At 36.4% G+C, this 25375-nt stretch overlaps 2 protein-coding genes across 3 annotated transcripts in view; one reads left to right on the plus strand and one right to left on the minus strand.

Moving 5' to 3' along the window:
• The first annotated feature begins 1756 nt into the window (after positions 1-1756).
• TRMT61B (tRNA methyltransferase 61B) lies at positions 1757-19841 on the plus strand. Its single transcript, XM_046662969.1, has 7 exons — positions 1757-2473; positions 6409-6511; positions 9236-9426; positions 14535-14626; positions 15069-15295; positions 16004-16081; positions 16165-19841. The coding sequence occupies exons 1-7, from the start codon at positions 1760-1762 to the stop codon at positions 16206-16208; spliced, it is 1449 nt and encodes a 482-aa protein (XP_046518925.1). The 5' UTR covers positions 1757-1759; the 3' UTR covers positions 16209-19841.
• Positions 16433-25375, minus strand: part of SPDYA (speedy/RINGO cell cycle regulator family member A) — a 32935-nt gene continuing 23992 nt past the window's right edge. For both annotated transcript variants that reach the window (XM_046662971.1, XM_046662972.1), the window contains 2 exons: positions 23513-23807; positions 16433-16546 (listed from right to left, as the gene is read on the minus strand). In XM_046662971.1, the coding sequence (XP_046518927.1) occupies positions 16458-16546; positions 23513-23807 (384 nt within the window). In that variant the 3' untranslated portion in view covers positions 16433-16457. The remainder of the gene's footprint in view (positions 16547-23512; positions 23808-25375) is intronic.

A 25375-nucleotide genomic window follows, 5' to 3' on the forward strand; every position in this document is an offset into this window, starting at 1 on the left:
CCCGCTGCTTGTCAGCTATGGGATGTTGCCAAAATCATCTAATCTCCCTGGGTCTCTTTTCTTATGTGTAAAACAGGAATACTTATTTCTGACACAGGGTTGTTGTAAACTTAAATGAAATAAATATCTAATGTGCCTGGTATTGTCAGACCCTCAATAAACTTTTGCCAAGTGAATTAATATTAATCCAATAGGTTAGTAATATTTAATATTATTTGAGATTTTTGACTCCAAAGGTAACTTTTTCCCCTTTTTTTGTTTTTAGAATTAAATAAATTTATTTTTTTATTTTTTATTTTTTTCAAAGATTGGCACCTGATCTAATAACTTGCCAATCTTTTTTTTTCTTTTTCTCCCTAAATCCCCCCAGTACATAGTTGTACATTTTAGTTGTGGGTCCTTCTAGTTGTGGCATGTGGGACGCTGCCTCAGCATGGCTTGATGAGTGATGCCATGTTGCTGCCCAGGATCCAAACGAGCAAAACCCTGGGCCGTCTAAGCGCAGTGCAGGAACTTAACCACTCGGCAACAGGGCCAGCCCCCTAAATAAATTTATTTTTATTTAATTTTTGGGAGTGCCAAAATCTGGGAATAATCAATTTCAAAAGAGATTCAATAAAAGGGAATCAGGAAATACAGTCAATGATCTCCCTCTCTCTTTTTTGTTTTTCCTGCCTTAAACAACAAATTTATTTTCTCACAGTTCTGGAGGCTAGAAGTACAACATCAAGGTGTAGCAGGTTTGGTTTCTTCTGAGGCTGCTCTCCTTGGCTTGCAGATGGCCACTTCCGCCTGTGTCCTCATAAGGTCTTCCCTCTATGCCTGTGTCCTTAATCTCCTCTCCTCTAAGGACATCAGTCATATTGAATTAGGGCCCACCTTAATGACCTCATTTTAGCTTAATTACCTCTTTAAAGACCGGATCTCCAAGTACAGTCACATTCTGAGGTGCTGGGGGTTGAGACAACACGTGAATTTTGAGGGGATGAAATTTAGCCTGTAACACCTCTCTACCCTGCCACCTGTTTTAGCAACGGCTTTTTCCGCCTTAAGATGCTTCCATGTAGTTTTGGGAAGGGTAAAATACTTAGTTGTTATATTTTAGTTATTAAAAACAACTCTGTTAAAGAAGCACACAGTGAATACTGACACTTTAATCGGCCGTCCTGGACTCTCTGGGCCTGGGGCGGGCAAGCAGGTGGCCAGAGCCAAGTCAAAAGGGACTTGCTAGGGCTGGGGATGAATGTCGCGGCCAGCTGGGAAAGCAACGCCGGTCAGCGGGTGGCCCGTCCAAACACGGCCTGTCAAACATATCTCAGATCCATTTTACTTATAGATCTTGCAGGTGATTCGGTGACGTTCGTGCTCCTGATTACTGGCGAGCTACCCCTGGTGCGGAACTTCAGTCTACACAGCGCTTTGACAGGCTTTGTCTCTCTTATCCTCCTGCCCCCGGGGGAGGCGCGGGGAGACTTCTCAGCGGTCAACTCTTTCCTCTGCCCACACTCCGAAGAGGAAAGCGGACCCCCGCACGGGCGTGGGACTCGCTCCTGGCACAGCTGCCCTGCTAGGCCCCGGGCACCCACGCGCAGGGCTCGGCCTCCCGCGCCGACCTGGACGCAGGCGCAGTAGCGGAGCTGTCCCCTCGGAGCTCCTCCGGGGAGGCCTGTGGAGCCCCCAGGCGGCTGCGTCAGCGCGCCGGGCAGCGGGAGGCTGGGGTCTACGTCACTCGCCAGAGACGGCGCCTGCGCGGGCTGCCATGCTGTCGGCTGGGCGCCGGGTTGCGATCGTGCTACAGCTGCAGCGCCTGCCGAGGCGGCCAGGGCACGGGGGCTGTTCACTCCTGCGCGGCCTCGGGCAAGAGCCCTTCTTGAGAGCCCGGTCACTGTGTTGCGATTCCTCGCCCAGAGACACACGAGATGGAGAGGGAGAGCGCGAGGCCGCACAGGGGAAAGCCCCCAGCGCGGAGTCGCCTTCATCTCTTCCTCCGCGCGTCCGGGGCTTTGGGACCAGATGTCTTTCGTCACTGGGAAGGCTCAGGCTGCAGATGCCGCAGGAGGAGTCACCCCCTCGAGAGCGCGAGGACTCGAGCGGAGACCAGGGCCAGTGCTGTCCCGCACACCGGGGATCCGGGGGTCCTTTGCTGCCCGCCCTGGCCCAATCCGCGACCGAGGTAGAAGAGCTTCACGTCTCCTCTTCCTGGTCAGCTCCCAGAGAGGGGCCCTTTCGGGCTGGGGAGCTGATCTTAGCTGAGACTGGGAAGAGAGATACACGATTTAAAAAATTGTTTAGGTTGAGCAATGCCGGACACTTAAATAGTAGCTGGGGGACAGTGCCGTTCAGCGAGATCGTGGGGAAGTTTCCCGGCCAGATACTGAGGAGTTCCTCTGGTAAGCGTTTCATGCTGAGGAGGCCGGCACTGGAAGACTATGTATTACTGATGAAAAGAGGGCCTGCCATAACGTATCCAAAGGTAATGCGATGGGAGTTAGTGCGTACAGTATTGGTTCCAAAAGGGCAAAAGCGATGCATTTCTACATCCTGATTCATGTACTTAAAGCACATCTCAGAACATTGAAAGTTTTTATGGTTCTCAGCCTTTTTTTTTTTAAACCAATGGATATGACTTTTACATTTCTTATTGCTAATTTTAGCAGGAAAAAGCTAGATTTTAATTTTAATTTGAGAGTCTTGATTATCTTATCTGTAAAGTGAAGAGAATATCAACTTATTATATAGAGTGATGTGGACTCACTAGGCACATAATAAGTACTTACGTTTCTTCCCCATAATTCTTACCATTTGCAAGTTGAGCACACAAGAGAATGTTGAACTCCTTTGGGAACAATTTTTTAGTACCTTATGGTGATATTTTAGTCATCATATTTAATAAGGTATGTTACTAGAGGTATATTTTACCAAAAATAGAAATATTACTGTGCCTTTCCCTTTAGGAAAAAAATAGAGTTTTGTATTAAAACAGCAAACGTTAAAGACTAAAAATAAAAGGAATATTCTTTATAAATAAATTATCTAGTTCCTTGTTACAATCTTATACTAGTGGTTTATTTCAGTCCTTAATCACAGTCACAGTCTTTGAGTAGAACGTTCCTTTGTAATTGTGACAACTCCTCTTGTCTCCAGATGAGGATTCATTTATTATTTATTCAGCAAATATCACCTACCTTCTATATTCGGGGCATTATTATAGGGAGATATAGTGGTGAACCATAGTCCTTGCTCTCAACATAGACCTTACATCCTAGAGGGGGTGACAAAGAACAAACGAGTAAAGGAAAGAATAAGATAATTTCAGGGAGTGTTTAGTGGCATGAAGACAAATAGATTAACAATGACATTGTGTTGGGTGGCCTGGGGGAGAATAATACTTTATGTCACTTGGTTAGAGAAGGTCTTGAAGGAAGTACATTTGATAACCCTAATTATGGAAGACCAGCCATGCAAAGATCTAGAAACCAAGCATTCTTGCAAAGGGAAAAGTATTGCAGAGATTCTGTTGTGGTGTGAGATGTGGTTGGAGGGATGAGAGTATTTTATTCCATGTGCATTGCGTGACCATTGGAAGTTTCTAAGTAGAATCCAATTTGTATTTTAAAAGGTCTACCTAGGGACTACCAAAACCTTCCCGGAGGCTTTACGTCAGTGGGATATCATAAGGTCTTGATGGAAACTTTGCCCTTGTTTTAGTGTATCTCTTCTCTTTCCTCTTTTGACTGTTACAACCTAGCCATAAAAAAAGACTTTTGTAACTTCATTTTGCTTCCCCATGTCTTTTTTCCTCTGTGCTAGACAAAACCGTGAGAGAGTAGTTGTATTTTATAAAGTTATAAAGGTAAATCATCAGTGCACTTTCTGCTCTTCCATTTATCACAGATAAAAGTCACAGTGTTCCGTTCTAAGGAGGGATTTAAATACTGGACTTGCTAGGTGTTGACTTCTTTGACCTCCCTTCTTTGACCTCCCAAGTGGTAGCTGCAGGAGATTTGATTTCAACCTTTTAAAGCTTTTTTTTTTTTTTTTTAAGATTGGCACCTGAGGTAATATCTGTTGCCAGTCTTCCTTCTTCTTCTTCTCCCCAAAGCCCCCAGTACATAGTTGCATATTCTAGTTGTAGGTCCTTCTGGTTGTTCTATGTGGAACGCCGCCTCAGCATGGCCTGATGAGCAGTGCCATGTCTGTGCCCGGGCATGAACCAATGAAACCCTGGGCTACTGAAGCAGAGCACGCAAACTTAACTACTCTGCCATGGAGCTGGCCCCAACCTTTTACGACTTGGAAATGCTTTTTAAGGGAGTACTTCAACTGATTTTTGAAAGTTGATCTCTGCATTAGAAGTACATAGTTTTATCTTAATATTAAACGTGGGTCTGTGGGAGCAATTTTAAATAAACTTCCTAACAGATGCTTGTGAAACGTCAACATTTCACATTGGTCAATATCAAATGATATTTTAGGTTGGAGTAGAAGTATAAATCACAATACTCCTCCAATTTTTAAATTAATCTTCTCTGGGGATTTGCATGATTATAACACTTATATAAGGACACTGGGGGAGTAGAAATTGTTGCCACTTAATGAAGACAAAAGTGTAGCCCAAATATTAAGACCTTAGGCTGAGGGTTAAATTTACATTATTGAGTTAATCAGCAAAGAGATTGGAATTCCTGCTGAGAAAAAAAAATGTAAGTCTAGAAGGTTTGTCTGAATGCCTGAAATTTTAAAATGCATAGAAAACTTAATGGTAGAGTGATGTTTCATAACTTTGGAGGAGTTTCCCAGTAGCTTCAAATCTCTTTAGGAAAGAGGCAGGGAAATGAATAAATGCTAATGTCCCACCCAAGTTTTGGACCGAAATTGCTGGGATCTATTTAGTGGGGTCCCACCTAGAAAATTCATCCCATTGAGACCATGTAACCTGAATGGCAGGAAGCAAATGCTAAAGTGTGCTCAAGTTTCTTTTTTTATAATGCTATAAGATACAGGTTTCTGTATCCTTATATGAAAGATCCAAGAAAATAAAAGTGCCTTCTCTAGGATATTCCATTGAGATGACTACTCAAGCTGCCTCCCACTCCTGGGTGAAGTTGTCTGTGCCCCCATGTGCCTGGCACTTAGGAAAGGCTAGCTATGTCTGAAAGACTCAGCATTTGTGAATGAAACTAATACATCTTAAAAACTACATTTCTGCATATCATTTGGTCCAACATTTCAGAAAATACATTTTGGCTTTTAAGTAGACAAGTGTACCTGTTAAATATTTCCTTACAGACCTGAACCTTATATTTAATACACGACCTTGTGGTGACTTGACAGAAGGATCCTAGAAACCTTCCTTCTTTTAGAATTTTCATAGCAGGTTTTCCCAGAGAAGGAAAAGATAGTAAAAACTTATCAGATGTGCTGTTTATTAGCAACTTTGAAAGGTTTGATATTGGGGGAGTGTTGAAATAAATGGTAAGATTTAAAATTCTCTGTGTAACACTTGGTATAGTGTAATGATCCCAAATGGTCTTTGGGAGTTTGACATCGGTCCTACTCCTGACTTGCCTGTTTAATTCCTGGCTGTGTGACGTTCAGCAAATTATTTAACCTCTTTCACTTCTCATATTTATAATGGGGGTGATGATACTTTACTCATATTCTTATTCTAATTAAACAAGATAATATGTGAAAGCAGTTTGCATAGTTATAGAAGCCTAGTATGTGGTAAAGTTTCAATAAACAGCTCTTGTTACTTCATCCATGATATTCCTGTTAAAACAATTCTTCATTTATAGCGTTTGGCAAATTGGTCCTCCTGTCTGTTCCTAGTACCCTAATTCTAAATGAGAGTTAATCATTTCATGCAGAGATTATGTAATAACTTCCTAACTGGTCTTTTGTCTCTAATTTTTCTCTACTCTAGTATATCCAGTATTCCCTTGATATATTAATCTTCACAAAATGCCTTTTCTATTACCTTGATGATATACCCCAGTTACTCACCAGGTCAAGTTCAAATAAGTTCAAGTCTCTCCTTATCTCCCCTCCTGAGCCGAATGGGCAAACTGTATTTATTCTCCCTCTGTTTTGTTTAAAGCTGTTCCTACCTTGTGATTGTTTCCTTAAATTCTCCACTCTAGGTGTTTGAGCTAGGGCAGTCTGCTGACTTCTTTCTCTGAGCTTCTTTTGTACTTATTGTCTATAATTTCAGTATTATACTGAAGTGCTGTTTTATTTGCTAAGTGATTCTTGAATCTCTTATTTCATCAAGTATAATGTAAACTCTTGGAAGGCAGGGCCAGAGTTTAATCCTTTTTTTTCTACTCCTTTCTTCTCCACGTCCAACATTGTGTTTGATACATATTTATTGGTCACTGAGTCACCCATACTGTGTTTCAATCATAGGATATGAATATGATACTGTTGATGATGAATATCCACCCAGGTGATACTGTTTTGGAAGCTGGCTCGGGCTCTGGTGGAATGAGTTTATTTTTATCCAGAGCAGGTAAGAGATTGGGATAATTAAGCTGAATTTAGATGACAGAGAAAACATTCAATCTGTTCGTAATAACAGAAAGTTAAGTAGATAAAGATGTTTGGCAAAGTATTCACATAACTTTGTGATAGAGAGCATTCTACTTGAAACCAAACATAAGCAACTATTTTTCTTTCCATTTTTTACATTTATTCCAGTCACTCTCGTTCTAACCCTATTTTCTTTGCTTTTGCTTGCTCCCTCCTTGCTTTTTAATGCTTCTACCTTTTTTAAAAAACTGAACTTTTTATTGGAGCATAACATAGCTACAGAAAACTGCACAGATTATAAGTGTATATCTCAGTGAATTTTTATATAGTGATCATACTTACATAGTAATTACCCAAATCAAGATAGGAACTGTTACTGCACCACTCCCCTCTCAGTCCTTATCCTCCCCAAAGGTAACCACTACTCTGACTTTTATCATCATTGATTAGTTTTGCCTATTTTGAACCTTATATAAAAGGAATCATACAGTATGTACTCTTTTGAGTTTGGCTACTTTCATTCAACATTCTGTTTGTGAGATTCAGTCATTCCATGTAACAGTAATTCTTTCATTTTAGTTGCTATATAGTTATTCCACTTTATAAAGAAATCACAATTTATCCATTCTGCTGCTGATGAGCATTTGAGTTGAATATTATGAATAGGTGCTGCTCTGAACATTCTTGTTCTTGACTTTTGGTGCACATATGTACATTTTTTGGTTAGTAATAGCACCAGATGAATACTTAGTACGAGAGAATATAGAAGGAGAAGGGCTGTCAGCTGCTGGGAAGGATCATATACTATTAAGGGCAAAGAATTATAATTGGTGTTCATAAATAAATAATCAAAATACAGAACTAGTTAAGTTAAAGCTAGATCATGAAGAATTTTCCTTTCTTTAAGAAAGTCTTTAAAAATTGTCAGTTGGTACAAGTACTGCTAAAAGTAATGCTTGAAGGTAGCACCTGATCAAAAGTCAACAGGTAAATAGTAAACATAAATATCTGTTCATGTTCCCACCACTTGATTTCTGGTTAGTGTTATCCTAGTTGCTTATTGCCCCCTTTGACCACTTATTCCTCTGAGTGTCAGGGTTGCTTTGACTGGTCTGGCTGCCTGTGCAGTGTTCCCCTCTTCACTTAATAGTAGATTGCTGAACAGTGGCAGCACTCTCTTTGGGTAGATTTTGTTTTTTAATCATTCATGTTGTTCTTTATTTGTGCATTCTTTTTTAACTAATCAACTTTGTTGGAGCAGTTGTAGGGTAGAGCAGTATATGGGTAGATTTTATAAAGATTACAGATAGAAATATACTGAATTAAACCTAAACCTTTTGTTCTTTGACCTAATGCCATCACATACAAACATAATCCAGCTTATAATATTGTCAGGCAATTCATTCTAGGCTCCTCAATTCGTTTGTCTTACTCTTTTCTGTTCATAGTTAAAGGCAGTCATTTCTTCATAATCTGTGACAGGTTCCTAAATGCTTTCGACAAAGTAAATTTATAAAAATTTGTCAGGCAGGAGGAGTGCCCATATTTCTAATATCTGCAGTATCAGAGGAGTATCATGGCATGAATGATCCAAAACTATGAGTGATCAAGAAATGATTGCTGTTTACACCTTTGGATGGATTTTTTCCCCCATAAATTTCTTTTCCACTTGTTTAGCTTATGCTACTGTTAACATTAATTTTTATCCCTTGAGAACAGGATGACTTGCAGCTGGAGTTACATTTCAAAAGACATCTTGGAATTTAAACTTTTCATTAGTAAACTACAGACTGATTGTCCTGAGACAGCCTCCAAATGGTATCAGATCACCTCAGATAGAGGTGGTGGAAAATTAATTGCCTTAAGTTAAAATGCAGTAGTCTTCTGTGAAACTGTAGTATTACTATGCTAAAAACTTTGAAAGTTCTTCAGACACACACAAAAATACATATATCTTTAAATATATGAAAGGCTTTACAGCATCCATAACAAAGGAAATGCAAATAAAAACTACAATGAAACTATATTCAACTTTTAGATTGACATAGATAAAGTTTGATAACTCTTTGTTGGAGAGAGTCTGGAGTAATAGGCAATCTAATACATTGTTGGTAGAGTGTAAATTGGTATCATTTTTGTGGAAGACAATTTGGTAGTAATTTTCAAAATAAAAATTTCACATATCCTTTGAGCGAGCAGTTCCATTTTTAGGACATTATTCTATAGACATGCTGGCTCATGTGTACAAGAACTTAGGCACAATAATTTTCATTGCAATATTGTTTGAAATAGCGTAAGACTAGAAACAAGCTAAATGTTCATTGGTAGGTAACTGGTTAAATAAAACTATGGCGTAGCCATATAGTGGAACATAATAGCTGTGAAAAAGAATACGTTAGATCATTAATCTAGTAGTATTGGTAAATAAGGAAGGTACAGGGCAGTCTATATAACATGTCACAATGAGTGTTAAAAGCAGACAGAGCACTGCCTATCTTGGGAAGGGTAAATAACTGGTAATATGGTTGCCTCTGAAGTGGGAGATTGATTGGGGATCTGGGATAGGATAGAAACTTTTGTAACCTTGAACTATTTGAATTATTTTTTCACATCGCATGTAATACCTTTGCAAAATAAATTTTTGACATTCTTTTATGAACTGATTAATATTATGAAATATCATAAATTATCTTTTTCAATTAAGTTGGATCACAAGGAAGAGTCATAAGTTTTGAAATACGAAAAGACCACCATGAACTGGCTAAGAAAAATTACAAACACTGGCGTGATTCATGGAAAATGAGTCATGTAGAAGAGTGGCCAGACAATGTGGATTTTATTCATAAGGATATTTCAGGAGCAAGTGAAGACATAAAATCTTTAACATTTGATGCGGTAAGTTTTTTAAAGTGGGTCCTATGATACTACATAATACTGAGTACAAATTAAAGAAGGATCATACTTCTTCTCTATGGATATGGATCTTCCTTCATTATTTGCCCCACTTCTATCTCTAGATGTGGGAGGAATATTTTCCTTTAATATGATGATGGGATTTAGAGCAGAGAGACATACTGAATCAAGTACATACTGAAAGAGTTGTTAATAAATGTGGGGTAATGACCAAATACTAGGAGTAGTAGTTAAGCATCGTGGACCTCAGCACTTCTGGGATAAAGGAATAATTTGGAAGCAGCAGGTTCCAGTGCCTAACCTCATGTTATGAGATTTGGGAGAATAAATAGCCTCTATTTGCAAGGAAACAGGCAAGGGCATCTTTAAGCAGTTCAAGTCAGGATGTAGAGGAGTATTCATTAAAGATGTTGAGGATAGAAGCATTTATTATGAACAAAGCTCCAGAAAGTGGAGTGGAAGGATTGGTGAGGAAGAGGAGCAGTGGGAGATTGAGTTATGGGAGAAGCAGCAGAGTAGTATCGAGGTAAAAGGATAGATGATGAGAGGATGACGTTTTAAGCTGTGACCAGTGATGGTGGAGATGTGGGACTTGGAGGGTATTGTTGGCTTCAGAGTTTCAGAATTCTAGGATAAGTTGTCTTGTCCTTGATGATGCCATTATCAGTTCATAGCTTGACACTATGGACTGAGGTCTGGTTAAGGAGTGTTCTTTACTTTTTTTAATTTGCTGTTGGAAGATGGATTATTTTGGGACCTTTGTAAGGGAAACTAGGTGGGAAACAAAGTAAAGTTCAAAGAGATTTTTCTCGGGCCTGGTTCACATCTTTAATTTAACTAAAACCTATAATTTTAGTGGCACAGCTTCCTGGACACAAAGACCACAGTTCTTTTTCCACATCCTTGTTTAGCTTGCATATTATAACTCAGTAAAGGCAAAAAAAGGAGAATTGCTCTGCATAGGCCATCCATAGGAATGTCACAGACACCTAGGAGGTTAACTGATCATCAGAATTTCGCTTGATGAGCATGAAACACAACAAAGGATTTTAACAATATCATTGAAGCTTTGTAGAAACCTGCTGAACCATCTCATCTAAAGGAAAGAATACTCCTTAGTAGATTTATTGAGTTAAATCTCTCTTGAATAATACTACCAGATGAATACTCAGTATGAGAGAATATAGAAGGGAAGAGAGCTGTCAGCTGCTGGGGGAAGAGTCACTCCCCAGCAAAAGGGCAAAGAATTGTAGTTGGTGTTCATAAATAAATTAACCATAATATAGAACTGTTAAGTTAAAGCTAGATCATGAAGATTTTTCCTTTCTTTAAGAAAGTCTCTAAAAATTGTCAGTTGGTAAAAGTACTGCTTGAAGTTAGCAGTTACCCAAAAGTCAAGAGATGTATATTACACATAAATTTCTATTCATGTTCCGACCACTTGATTTCTGGTTACTGTTATCCTGGTTGATCATTGCTCCCTTTGACTACTTAATGCCTCTCCTAGATGCCATCTTCACACTTCCAATCCATTGTCCTCATCTCTAGATTAGTCTACTTCTGGCACTGTTACTCTCCTGCTGAAAAACCGATTATGATCTTTTCATTCAAAGACTTATGGTGTCCTTCAGAATCTGATCTCAACCTTCCTTTCTTCTCTAGCCCTTTATGTAAGCTGCCTATACTCCTGCCATCCAAAATAATGGTAAATGAATAAAAAAGTTGTTAAACCACAAAGACTAAGAGAACAGAAGAAAGAAAAATGGCTAATAAAAGATTTTAAACAAATTTTAGAAACAGCCTAACCATCAGAAGAGAAATGGACACAGTGGAATACTAGCAATAGTATTATTTAACATAGTGAAATAAATGTAGTATACATCAATAAATCTTTAAAGACATCGTGCTTATTGAAAAAAGCATTATAAAAGAATATGTATGGAATGGCCACATATATGTAAAATTTTAAACTACACAAAACAGTACCATATGTTGTTTGTAGCTATATACATATGTTGTAAAAGTATAAAATTATTTAGGAACATTAAACTTCAGGACAATGATTACCTCTGAGGAGAGAAAAGGAGGGGTGGGGGCATAGAAGGAAATAAGTTTTGGAGTCCATTCAGCCTGGGTCACTCCCAGGCTCCATAAGAGCCAATATGACCTTTTGTGCCTCAGTCACCTCATGTATTAAACAGAAATAACAATAATAATAGTACTTATTTCATAGAGTTGTGAGGATTAAGTGAGATAATTCATGTAAACCACATAGACAAGTACCTAGTATATAGTAAGCATTAAATAAATATTAGCTATGATTTTCATCATTATTATTTTATCTCTGTTTCCCTTTTCTCCACTTGTTTACATTCTACTCTTTCTTCAAGGCTTAGATCAAAGGTCTCCTCCATGGAATATACCATAATCATCTAACTGGAGGACTATCTTCCTCTGAATTACTGAACCACTTTGTTTCTTGATTCAACAAGCATTTATTAAAGACCTGCTATATGCCATGTACTAGGCTAACACAAAAATGAATTATACATTTAAAGGAGCTTTCAATCTAGAAGAAAAGATAGATATACAAACACTTATTAAAAAGACTCAGAGGGGCCGGTCCTGTGGCCTAGTGGTTAAGTTTGGCATGCTCTGTTTCAGTGGCCCAGGTTTGGCCCCACACATGGACCTATACCACACATTGGCAGCCATGCTGTGGCAGCAACCCACATACAAAATAGAGGAAGATTGCCACAGATGTTGGCTCGGGCAATCTCCCTTAGCAAAAAAAAAAAAAAGATTCAGAAACGTGAAACACCATGGTTGTAGAATTGGGTATAGTGAGGAGATGAAGCTGCAGATGCAGTCATGGGGGGCTATATAATGAAGAACACTTATATGTATATCAAGCTAGGGAGAATGGACATTCTCTTGTAAATAACGGAAAACTACTGATGAGTTTTTAAATAGGGGAGTACAATGTCCAGATTCCTATTTTAGAATAATTCTGGTGGAAGAATGGAGGCTATCAGTCTATATAGAAAGCTATTGTAATGTTTCAACAAGATATAAGGTCCTAACCTAAGGCATTAGTAGTACGATGAATTTGAGAAACACTTAAGAGGTATATTTGTGGGATTGGATAATTTTAATCCAAACAGAAGAATCAAAACCTCACAGATTCTCAAAAGAGAATCCAAGGTAAAGAAAAGGATGACTCCAAGTTTCTGGTTTGAGTGACTGGATGAATGGTAATGTTAACTGAGAATAGAGCATTCAAGAGGATTGACAGGTTTCTTGGTTATCTGATTTTTGGTAATTGTCAATAATATGGTAAAACTATAGTCAAAGAAACTCATTTCTGTCCATAATGTTGACCCTTTGATTCAGTCATTGAAATCTTTTTTTTTTTTTGCTGGGAAAGATTCTCATGACATTCAATGCTATTTGCTCTTGCGAGTCACCATCATCCTTTCTTGCCCTCTTCCAGTCTTTTCTATGTATGGATTTACAAAATAAATCAGAATGTACTTAATGCCACTGAATTGTACACTTAAAATGACGAATTTTATGTTGTGTTTACCACACACAAAAAATCTTTTTTTAAAGTCAGATCATGTCTAAAACTCTGCAGTGGCTTTTCTCTTCCTGAGTAAAGCTAAAGCCTGTGATAGTCTACATACTCTCTCCCTCTTCCACTCCCACCACCTTAGAACTCCTCTCTTACCATTTTCCCCGTTTTGTCTTCACTGCCACGACAGCGGCCTTCTCAGACTCACCAAGTATCCTACAGCCTCAGAGCATTCGTATTTTCTATTCTTTCTACCTGGAGCACATGTCCCCCCTAAATTTCCACAGGGTAAGCTTAAACATTTTCTTCAGCTCTCTTCACTGATCAGCTTATGTATGAAATAGCACTTCTTTTCCCTGCCCCATCACTCTCTCTCTCACATTCTGCTTTATAATTCTGTAGTTCTTCATGTCACTCATCACCCTCTGACTTACATATTTATTGGACTTTTGTTTAATGTCTATCCCTTTATTAGAATATAAGTTACCATGAAACAGAATATAAGCTCCTGTTATATCGTTACCACTTAGCAAAATGCTTGGCACATGGAAGGTGCTGAATAAACATTTGGTGGGTAAATTAATAATGGATAATGTTCCTTGACCCATCAGTACTGTTTTTTAAAAAAACACATAAACAATAGAATAATTTCTAATTTAGTAAATATATTGATGTGCCAACTATTTTTAGCTTTCTAGAGTTATCTATCAATAAAAGTCACTTTATTTCCTTTTTTTTTTTTTTACTATTGGTTTTTATTTTTTTCTTGCTTTTTCTCACCACATCCCCCAGTACATAGTAGTATATTTTAGTTGTGGGTCCTTCTAGTTGTGGCATGTGGGATGCCACCTCAGCATGGCCTGATGAGTGGTGCCATGTCTGTGCCCAGGATCCGAACCGGCAAAACCCTGGGCTGCGGAAGCGGAGCGTGTGAACTTAACCACTTGACCACGAGGCCGGCCCCTATTTTCTATTTTGACTGAGTTTATTTTTGTTTCTAATGATTTTTTTTTGAAAATTTCATTTACTCATTGTATTCATTTGACATATTTCATGAGTACAGCCCTGTATTCTGCAAGTGAATGAAGAAATAAGGGACCTGCATTTTAGGATCACTAAAATTAATATTCAGAACTTTTCTTGTGAACATAAAAATACCTGGAATAATGTGAATTCCTATTGCCAAAAGCTGAACTAAAGCTTTGAAACTTTATATATATGTATGTATAAGTATGTGTATAAAATAAAGCTAAAGAAAGATTCCTGTGTTATCAATATTGCCAAGTGCAAGACATGCCATTACGATTTTTATGTAGTCAAGACTATGATAAATTGTATAATAAGAAATATGCCTTTTTGGGAGCAGCAAAATGACAGTTAATAGTTTTATATTCTAAAAAATGAAATACTTTGAATAATTGCTTTCCAAAAGTGTATCATTTCACCACAGTAAGAAACGAAAACCTATGCTTCATTTAAACAGAACTCAGCCTGATTCTCTTTCCTCCCCCTACAGGTAGCTTTGGATATGTTGAATCCTCAAGTTGCTTTGCCTGTTTTATACCCAAATCTTAAACAGGGTGGTGTATGTGCTGTCTACCTAGCAAAGTGAGTAATATAGCTGTTCTTCTTAGTAATATGATTTTAACACACTTTTATTTTGTCTTAAGTAGTAGGCTAAAGTGTTCATTTTATAACTGAGTTAGGTGTATGGCATCTCGTAAAAGTGTTATGAAATGATATATGTCCCAAATTCATACTGCTGTTTAAACCATCTTTTACATAAATGGTAATATAAGATACATATTTCTTCTGACAGTTTAGAAGAAAAGTTTTAAAAGTGTAATGTGAACAATAATGTGAAATTATGGTCTCTGTATTTTTTTTACTTAGTATTCTGTGAAATTGTTTATTATATGCCCTAACTTGCATTTTTACTCCCCCCCTTGATTTAACTATAGCATTTAAATTTGGGTAAGAGGTATGGTGAACTTAAAATAAATATAAGGTTATTATTAGAAATTTAAAGTACATTTCACTTTTCTAAAAGCATCACACAGGTCATTGAACTTTTAGATGGAATTCACATCTGTGAACTTGCTCTCTCATGTGAAAAGATAAGTGAAGTCATTGTCAGAGATTGGTTGGTTTGCCTTGCAAAACAGAAAAATGGAATTTTAGCTCAAAAAGTAGAACCTAAAATCAACACAGATTTACAGTTACATTCTCTAGAGAAAATTAGACTTGAAGATGAGATGTTTCAAGAGGATGAACATGGTGAGTTTCAGTTTTATTTTATGAATGTATTTCTAATAATAAATAGAGAATAGGTTCCTGAATGTTTTGACCAATACATTATAAAAATATTTCTCAGGGATTTATTTGTTTTTCCCATAGAAATTAAAATATGGTATTTACTCTGTTAAATTAAAAATCTCTAAGGGACAGAATAATGACTTTTTCTCTTTTCTATGTAAAACTGATACTTTTGAAGAATTGAGCTTCATATAGTATTCATACTTGTGACAAGGAAGTTGGCTTATGAAAAACTTTAAATATACTAAAGAATGTTTTTTAGATTAGTAATTATTACTGAAGGAAAATAATTTAATAGGACCTGATATGCAACTAGCTAATATTCCATAAAGCAACTTCTAAGATGCTGCTGGAATTTTTCAGAGAACTAAATTTAGGTCCTTGTTGTATGTACACATTATTTAGGCCATGAACAAGTTTTCGTATGTCCATTGATTTATGATGTGGGCTTATCCATTTGGTTATAAAACCATATATGAGTTTATCATGCACTCTTTGACAAATTGTTTCTATAAAGTAACTGGCAGAGTAGCTCTAAAACAAATGCTAAAAAAAATGTCTGAGAGAAAAAACTTACAGTAAAGGACAGTAATTTGTATTTTAACAGTTTTGTGAACAAATTATAAAATATTTTATGCAGCTTATAATATGTATTTTGTTCTATAACAGAAGAATCACATTCTGATTTTCCATATGGATCATTTCCCTATATTGCTAGACCTATACACTGGCAAACTGGTCATACAGGTGAGTAATGTTTTCAGGCCATATTAAGTGGTGTTTGTTTCTAATTATTGTAATGACCTTACTTTTTTCTCCCCTTAAATTAGCTTTTCTTGTCAAGTTGAGAAAATTCAAACCACAACTTAACTGAGTACATCAGATGACAACTGATATGAAGACGGAAAAGTATTAAAATAGAACTTTATACTGCAAATCACTACTTTCATAGATTGGTATTTTCAGCTCTTATTATGATTTGTATAACTTTTACATATAATTTTGAAAAATAACAAAAGTTAAAGAAACATGTTTAACATTTCAAAACTACTTAAATGTCCCATTTGGACACTTGTCTTGCAGTTAGTACTTAATGATTCCACATTGGTTTAGTTGAGCCATCTCATTCTTCACTTCCTGTAAACCACTCCATAGATTTATCTTTCTCCATGAAATTAGTTTTCTTTTCTTTGTTTGATTGATGGTCATTGGCTACCAAAATAAAATATGCATTTTAAGATAAATTTTATGTATCTCTGTATTTTAAATACATGTTTTAATGGCTTGTATGTGTCTTAAAAAATAAAGAAATCTGGGTTCTAGTAAATAATAGGGGGAAAACTGATAAGAATGATCTGACCACCTTAAAAATTATAACAGAAGATGTAACAATTCTTGAATCTCTTATCCTTCGCAGAATGATTTTAACCAGTTTGAAAGAACATCCGATTTGTTCTTTTATTGCATAAATTAAATGGTTGGAGAAATACACTTTACAAATATGAAATAATTAGGACCAGGGCTTATTATCATTTATCGGTACCAGTTATTTAGCACTTACCATGTGCCTTACGTTGTTTTAAGAACTTTATAATGTTTTTTCATTTAATATGTCTAGCTCATCTTTAAGGTTATCCATATCTTACAGATAAACAAAAGCTTAGAGTACTTAGGTTATTGTTTAAATATAGATATTTTATAGGTTTTAAAGTGGTAGTGCTTGAGAGGATAAATGCTGCCATTCCTGGATTTATCCCTTAGGCTAGCACTATTTAAAGTAATAAGTATATGCTAAGTAACATTTTACATATTTTTATTATGTGGAAAATTTTAACCTAAAATCTCTGCCTTTATAGACTTTACAATCTATGGTAGAGCTAGACATTAAATAATCACACAAATATAAAACTAAACTGTTATAAATGCTCCAAAGAAGTATAAGGTACTATAATAGGGGTTTTGCTCTGGTCAAGTAATTATCTGTGCAAGTGACAATTGAGCTGAGACCTGAATGGTAAGTAGGAGTTAACTACAGCAGGGAAAATGAGAACAAAAAGGCCAGTGATGCTGGGGTTGAGTGAAAGAGAGTGGAGAGATAGGTAGGAGTCAGGCCATGCAGGATCTTGTAGACCATTAAGGAGTTTGTCTATCCTAAGAAAAATGGGGTGCCACTGAAGGATTTAATGAAGTAAGGGGTAACAGCCTTAGATCTGTGTTTTGAAAAAAATCACTCTCGTTGCATTTGGAGAGCTGATTGAATCATAAGCAGGGTATTTTTCTGGTGTCATATTTCTGTATGGTAAGTATCTGAACTCATACAATAATAATGGCTTTATAGTTTTAGTAATATTTCCAGATATATAGAAGCTCCGAAGTACGTTTTTAAATTCCATGATGGAATACTCCCTTTTCTTCTGCCAGTCTATTTAACTATAGTGAAATTATGTCCTTCATTTATTGTTTTGAACGCAAGCTCTAAATGTACTACTTGGAGAAGGGGCTGACTTGAGAGCAAAGAAAAGTTGTGCCTTCTACTTCTATTTCATGTAGAATAGTTTCTGTTCACTACACTGTGCTCAGAAGATGTTGAATTGAACAAGACCTCTCTAACAGTGTCAATTCTAGTACTGAGTTGAATTGAAAACCAAACTACATAAGCAACTAAGCATTTATTTATATAGTTATCAAAGTCCAGCTTAAGCCCTTTCTCCATCTCTCCATCAAACGTTAGCATGTTTACAGTCTGGCTCATGGGGCAGATGCCTTCTTCTAAAGCTAGCTTTCTCTGTTCATGTCTGGCTCTCATTTACCATACTGTAAACTCGTGGAGATTTGTGACTGACTCACAACTGTCTTCCCAGTACCTTCCAGAGGCCTCACCTTTTCCACCCAGTAAATGATCGATAAAAGTTTGCTGATGACTTTAAGCCTTTAACTCGGTCATGTATTGTGTCATCTGTTGACTTTGTTATTCTAGGGGGAAATTTAGTTATATAGCTCTTGGATTATGGAAGCCTTTGGGTTTTAACTTTATACTTCAGAGGCAGTAGGGAACTTCTGAAAGTTCCATCGTCATGTAAAAGGAGACTATTTTTTAAAAGTCTGTTTAGTGGTGTCTATGAGTATTTAAAGGAAGGAAAAAACTGTTAAATGAGAAGTTTCATAGTAATATATAGTGTACAACTATGAGGTGATTGGTAGTAATATACAACTATGAGGTGTGGAAAAGGGGCAGATGTAAAAAAATATTGTGAAGGAAGAACCAGATAAGCTGGTGATTCATTGGATGTAGAGGGAGAGAGGCTATGTATTTTCAAACTTTTATCTGCTATTCAGAAGCCCTTTCTCTTACTTCTCTGGGCAAAATAGGACTCAGTTAATGCCCAGCTCATACATTACTTCCTCTGAAAAGCCTTCACTAAGTCTCTCACCCCACAGAATTCTGGAATCTTTTGTGCTCCTAAATGTTGATCATATAATTAGCATTGCCCTTATCATATCATTAATTTATAAGCCCTAATAATGCCTTCATTAAATGTAAGGATTTTAAACCTGGATGAATTGAACAGTGGTAATGACAAAAATAAAGTTCAGAGAAGGATTTATTTTTGAGGAAAAATTACTTGGTTTTATATTATATAACAATGCCCCATGCTTGCCTACATGACCCAGGACTAAGGTTTGGTATATTGTTTTTTTTCCTTGGCTCTACTCTAAAATCTTAGGAGTCCTCAGATAATACATAATAACACTTACTCATGTTTCAGATGGACTAGCCTAGGTATCATAAGGCTTGAGACAGCATAAAGTAAAGAGAAACAGTGTAATTTAGTTAGTATAAAAATGTGCTGTGTACTCAGATAGAACTGGGTTCCCATCTTGCTGTTTTTGTTGTTGCCGTTGTTTTACTTTGCAACTGTGACTTTTCTCAGTTTGTTTCTTCATCAGTGAAATCAGTGTCATAATGCCACTTCAAGATTTCTTGGGGGGTCAGGTGCTAAATGAGACTAGACTGTCTTTATAAAGTGCTTGTATATGATTGGTGATTGTGATGTATGTAAATTTGTAAAGAATGCCTCATCTATCCCCCCCAACCTTGTCAAAAAAATATTTTGTTCTTAATAAATGTCATAACATGTTTATGTAAAACTTGTTTTTCGAGCATGCTGTTTTGAGAGAAAAAAATTTTAAGGTAGAAAAACATGTCTACCTGAAAAGCGAGGAGTTGCTTGCTTGTGTTTGAAAGAAAGATGGAAGCATTGATTACCATCTGTAGCTAAGTTTTAGCATAAAAGCCTGGACAGAGCATCACCTCTTTGTGTCTGTCTTGGAGAATGCCGAATTGAGTTTTCTGCAACCACAAACTGTTAAGTGATTTCAACCACCTTATGTGGACTAGAGGAAGAAATTTTGCTAGCAGAGGTCACTACTGGGAATCAGCAGCTGCCAAGGCAGTGAGAGACTGATCACTGCTGCTGATAACATCATGTTACCCTTAAACTCCCCCACCCTGAATTAGCTCACTCCCTTGTAAAGCCTACTGAGCGAAAATGAATGTAAATGTTTACCGGTCAAGCATGTGTATGAGCAGTACTTTTCTTTGTATTGCCTACCCTCTGTCATCCTGAAACAAAAGGTTTTTTACATTTAACCTTGAGTTAGTACTCTGAATAAAACAGTCGAGTAAATACTTGTTCCTTCCCATATAGGACCTCTATTATCCTAAACCAGGGCTTCCGGGCTTTCATCCAGGGACAGGATCAAAGCCTAAAATATATAATGTTACTACTTTTGATATCTACAGGGGCTAGTCTGAATAAAATATAATTGCTTCTGTTCTGCTTTCTGTAAATACCTGTTCAAATTGTGGTTGGAATTCTCTCCTAATTCACTCCATACAGCCTTTCATCAGGGACATGGTTCTTTAGTGTGTGACACCACTTCCTTAGTCCTTAGTAGTCTGCTAGAAGACTTCTGTGGCAGCTTATTTTCACCACCAAAGGCAAGATTTCATCAAAGGGGGCAGTAGAGCATAATAGTTAGGAATTCAGGCTGCAGCCTAGAGTCAGAGACCTGGGTTCAAATGTCACACCACCACCTTGGGCAAATTATTTAACCTCTCTAAGCCTCAGTTTCCTTATCTGCAAAGTGGAGATAACAGTATTTACCTTAGGGTTGGCTGTGAATATTAAGTGAGATTATGAATGTAAAATGCTTAGCATATTGCCTGGAACATTTTAAACATCTAGTATTATAAGGATCAAAGAGTGTAGGCAAAAAGAGCTGGGAGAGAGGGAAGAGATACTAAAAGGCAATTCTTATTTTATATTTAGCTTTATGGTAGACCTTACTTACCTTCAAATATGAGTGAACTGATAAAAATGATGCTTGGAAGTGTTGCAAGGGAAGAGATTACACTGTCAGTCAAATTTGTTTAGTAATTACTGTGGCCAGGGAATGGAACAATGACTGAGGCATGATCCCTATCTTGAAGAGTCTTAAGGGTCTAGTTTCTCTTTTAGTAAAACTCCAGTAGCCAATCACTGCTAATTTCATAAAGATGTGGTAAAAATAAATAGAGGAAATTCTGAAATAATGTGGGTCTCATCATAAAGTTAGAAAGAACCATAAGAAATCTGTCAGTCCTATCTTCAGATGGGTGAAAATCTGGAGACAGGCTTTGTAAGAAGTGAAAAGGATCACTGCTAGTAGAATATTATTCTGGTTCTGTTTCAAATTGAGAAATGTCAGAGAAATACTCTACCTTTATAAATATAATTTGAATGAAAACTATGGTGTAATTGACTAAAAGTATTTCTAGTTCATATGATTATTTTCTAATTAATATACTATTCTAAGCACCTTAAATCCCAACAAAAATGAAATAAGCAAATTATGATACTCATACTATGTGATGATTAAAAATCAGGTTTTCAAAGACTAACTAATAGCATGGGGAAATGCTTTATGATAAGTGAAAAGAAGCAGGTGTAGATATAGTATGGCTCTAATTTTTTAAAAACAGAAAATAGAAATAGGGGCCAGCCCCATGGCTGAGTGGTTAAGTTCGCACGCTCCACTTCAGCAGCCCAGGGTTTTGCCAGTTCAGATCCTGGGCAGGGACATGGCACCGCTCATCAAGCCATCCTGAGGCGGCATCCCACATGCCACAATTAGAAAGACCCACAACTAAAAGTATACAACTATGTACCGGGGGGCTTTGGGGAGAAAAAGGAAAAATAAAATCTTTAAAGAAAAAGAAATAGAAAAATATAGTATTATAAAGCTATAGTAATCAAAATAGTATGGTATTGACATAAAAACAGACACATAGATCGATGGAACAGAATAGAGAACCCAGAAATAAACCCACACACATATGGTAGATTAATTAAAGGAGCCAAGAATATACAATAGGGAAAGGATAATCTCTTCAATAAGTGGTGCTGGAAAAACTGGACAGCCACATGCAAAAGAATGAAACTGGACCACTATCTTACACCATGCACAAAAAATAAATTCAAAATGGATTAAAGACTTGAATGTAAGACCATAAGAAGTAGAAGAAAACGAGGTGAGCTCCTTGACATTGGTCTTGGCAATGGTTTTTTGGATTTGACACAAAAGGTAAAGCAACAAAAGCAAAAATAAACAATGGGACTACATCAAACTAAAAATTTCTGTACAGGAAAGGAAATCATCAACAAAATGAAAAGGCAACCTATAGAATGGGAGAAAATATTTGCAAATAATATATCTGATAAGGGGTTAATATCCAAAATATATAAAGAACTCATACAACTCAATAGAAAAAATCCAATTTAAAAATGGGCAGAGGGACTGAATAGACATTTTTCCAAAGACAACATAAATGGCCAACAGATACACGAAAAGGTGTTCAGCACCACTAATTATCACGGAAGTGCAAATCAAAAGCACAATGAGATATTACCTCACACCTGTTAGAATCACTATTATCAAAAAGACAAGAAATAACAAGTGTTGGTGAGGATGTGGAGAAAAGGAAATCCTTGTACACTGTTGGCAGTAATGTAAATTGCTGCACCACTATGGAAAACAGTATGGAGGTTTCTCAAAAAATTAAAAACAGAACTACCATATGATCCACCAATTTCACTTCTGGGTTATTATCCAAGAAACAAAATCACTGTCTTGAAAAAGATTCCTGCACCTCCATGTTCATTGCAGCATTATTTACAACAGTCAAGACATGGAAACAACCTAAGTGTCCATCGATGGATGAATGGATAAAGAAAATGTGGTATATATATATACAATGGGATATCACTCAGCCATAAAAAAGGAGGAAGTCTTGCCATTTGTGACAACATGGATGAGGGCATTATGCTAAGTGAAATAAGACAGAGAAAAATACTTTGTGATCCTATACATGGAATCCTATATGTGGAATCTAAAAAAACCTGAACTCATAAATACAGAGAACCAATTGGTGGTTGCCAGAGGCAGAAGGTGGAAGGTGGTTAAAACGTACAAACTTCCAGTTATAAGATAAATAAGTATTTTATAGCATGGCGACTATAGTTAACAATACTATATTATATATTTGAAAGTTGCTAAGAGAGTAGATTTTAAAAGTTCTCATCACAAGGAAAAAAAGTGTAACTGTGGTGATGGATGTTAACTAAACTTGTGGAAATCATTTAGCAATATATACATATATCACATCATGTCGTACATCTAAAACTAATACAATGTTATATGTCAATTATATCTCAATTTAAAAAAGTGTATAGAAGAAAACCAATAGTTAATCTCTGATAAAGCTAGATGGTGAGGTTACAAGTAAATTTATTTTCTTGAAACTTGTTTTGAATAAAATAAACATTTCAAAGAAAACGGTTCAGGTTCTTAAAATACGTAATACTTAAAATACTTGAGACCCATGGTGTATTAGGTTTCAATTTAACATAAGTCAAATTAAAAATCGTTTAGGTAAGCTACCACCAAACAGATACTGACAGAAGACAAAAAGTAGTAACTGAAAAGGGGAAAACTTTTGCTAGTAATTAACTTAGTATATAAATATTTATATATAAATTATGTACCTCTGCTTGTAAGGACTGACTACAGATCAATAAATAACTTAGATTTATTAATAACTTGCATAAATCTAATTCTGACATCACCAAATCATACCTTGAGAACAGCTATAAGCTTGAGAAGTATCAACTACCATGTCCATTGAGAATGAGTTGTGTGAGTCCTGAGAATGTTTATCCATCACCTCTACTGTATCACTGGATGAAGATGATGAAGACAATCCCAGTCTAACATATCTTCCTTTTTTACCACAGAGTGAACAATCCACCGGTGTGGCACTAGGTCCCCGGGGCAGTTGAATTTCATCTCTGTTGTAGTTTCTAACAGCTCCACTGTGATGCACAGAGCGTTCTCGTTGCCATATATAATGGGTTGGAGCAATGGCCATAACCTATAGTGGAAAGCTTTCTTTTAGAATTTTAATAAGATTTTAAAATTTTGTAAAATTAAGTACAAAAATTATAACTCAAGAACAGCTATCTCTAAAACTAGATGTAAAAACCCAAGCTACAAATGTTTAAAAAAAAAAGCATCTCCAGATATGGCAAAATTACCTATAAAGTGATTTGTCGCTTTGGTCCTTAAGATAATAATTGACAAAGTATTTAAATTATTTCAAATAGGAAATAGGACTGAAGCCACCTTCCAGGTTTTTCAATTCTGAATATTCTAAGTTTGGGAAAGATAATACAATTAGCCCAAAACAATACATAATTCTTAATTTTGGAATATATTGGGTTGAAAATATTTTTAATTTAAGTTTCCAACTATGTATGTTAGGCTAATCTTAAAATGTTTGCAGTTATGCCAAGGGATATGGTGAATTAGAACACAGGTAAGTTACTTTGCCTCTCTGTTCCTCAGTTTCCCTGTCTGTAATATGGAGAGAATAATAGTGTCTATTTTAGAGGGTTGTTGCATGGATTAGATGAGGAATTATTTATAAAGCACTTAAGATTCCTCACTACATATAAGGCATTGTTCTCTATGGTTTGTTACACACAACATTGCCTTTAGAATCAGGATAGATATAGATGTATGATCCTGGGCAAGTTACTTAACCTTTCTGAGGCTCAATTTCTTCACATCTAAAATGAGGATACTATCTGCCTCAGGACTGTTCTGAGGATCAGATATGTGTAAAATCCTTGTCATATAGTAAGCATCTGGAAAATGATAGCCATTTAAGAAGTCAAGCTAGGAAAGTGTATCTATGTTCTGACCTCATGATGTCTAAAACTTCTAAGCAAAATGTTAGAATGTTACTTCTAAGCAAAAATGTTTAGTTGCAGTTATGAATGACTCAAAGTAAATGAGAACTGTAGAATTTGAGAGCTAGGTGGTACCTTATTAATTGCCTAGACCAGTGATTTTGAAACTGTTTTGAGAAGCCCCCAGGTTTCACTATATTAGAGGTTCCAGGAGGTGCTAAGGGAAGACAGAACAGGTAGAGAAGCTTAACTTTGGGAATTGTATGTAAAATTTTGTTTGGAAAGAAAGAAGGCTTTTGCTGTTAAAAATGAAAACTTCCTTAAAATCCCCAGATTAAGACCATTCCCCTCAGAAAATGGGGTATTGTGGCTTCCCCCAAGAAAATGGCATAAGGAATACTAGCCATGCTAATTTTTTAAAGTATATTTTAGGATTAAATTTATTTTATAATCCACTTCTTAAATCTTTCAAAAAAGCTTTCAACCAAAGACATGTAGTAAAGTTACATATCTTTAAAAAGGTAGAAATAAAGATGTTAACTTTAACTGTAAAAACTTCTGTAACAATGTAAAACTAGGTTCAGAGTTACCTAAGGTGAGGAAGTAGAATATCAGAATTTCTTATTCCTTCTATATTTATGTACTGTTTTTTCCTCAACACTTCTATATCTTTATTTCCCATATCTGGAATGTCGTCTCCCTTTGCCTTAGCATTGCTTTTTCTTCAGTGCCCAGTGTAAGTCCCATC

This window comes from Equus quagga, chromosome 5, assembly GCF_021613505.1.
Source record: "Equus quagga isolate Etosha38 chromosome 5, UCLA_HA_Equagga_1.0, whole genome shotgun sequence".
NCBI lineage: Eukaryota > Metazoa > Chordata > Mammalia > Perissodactyla > Equidae > Equus > Equus quagga.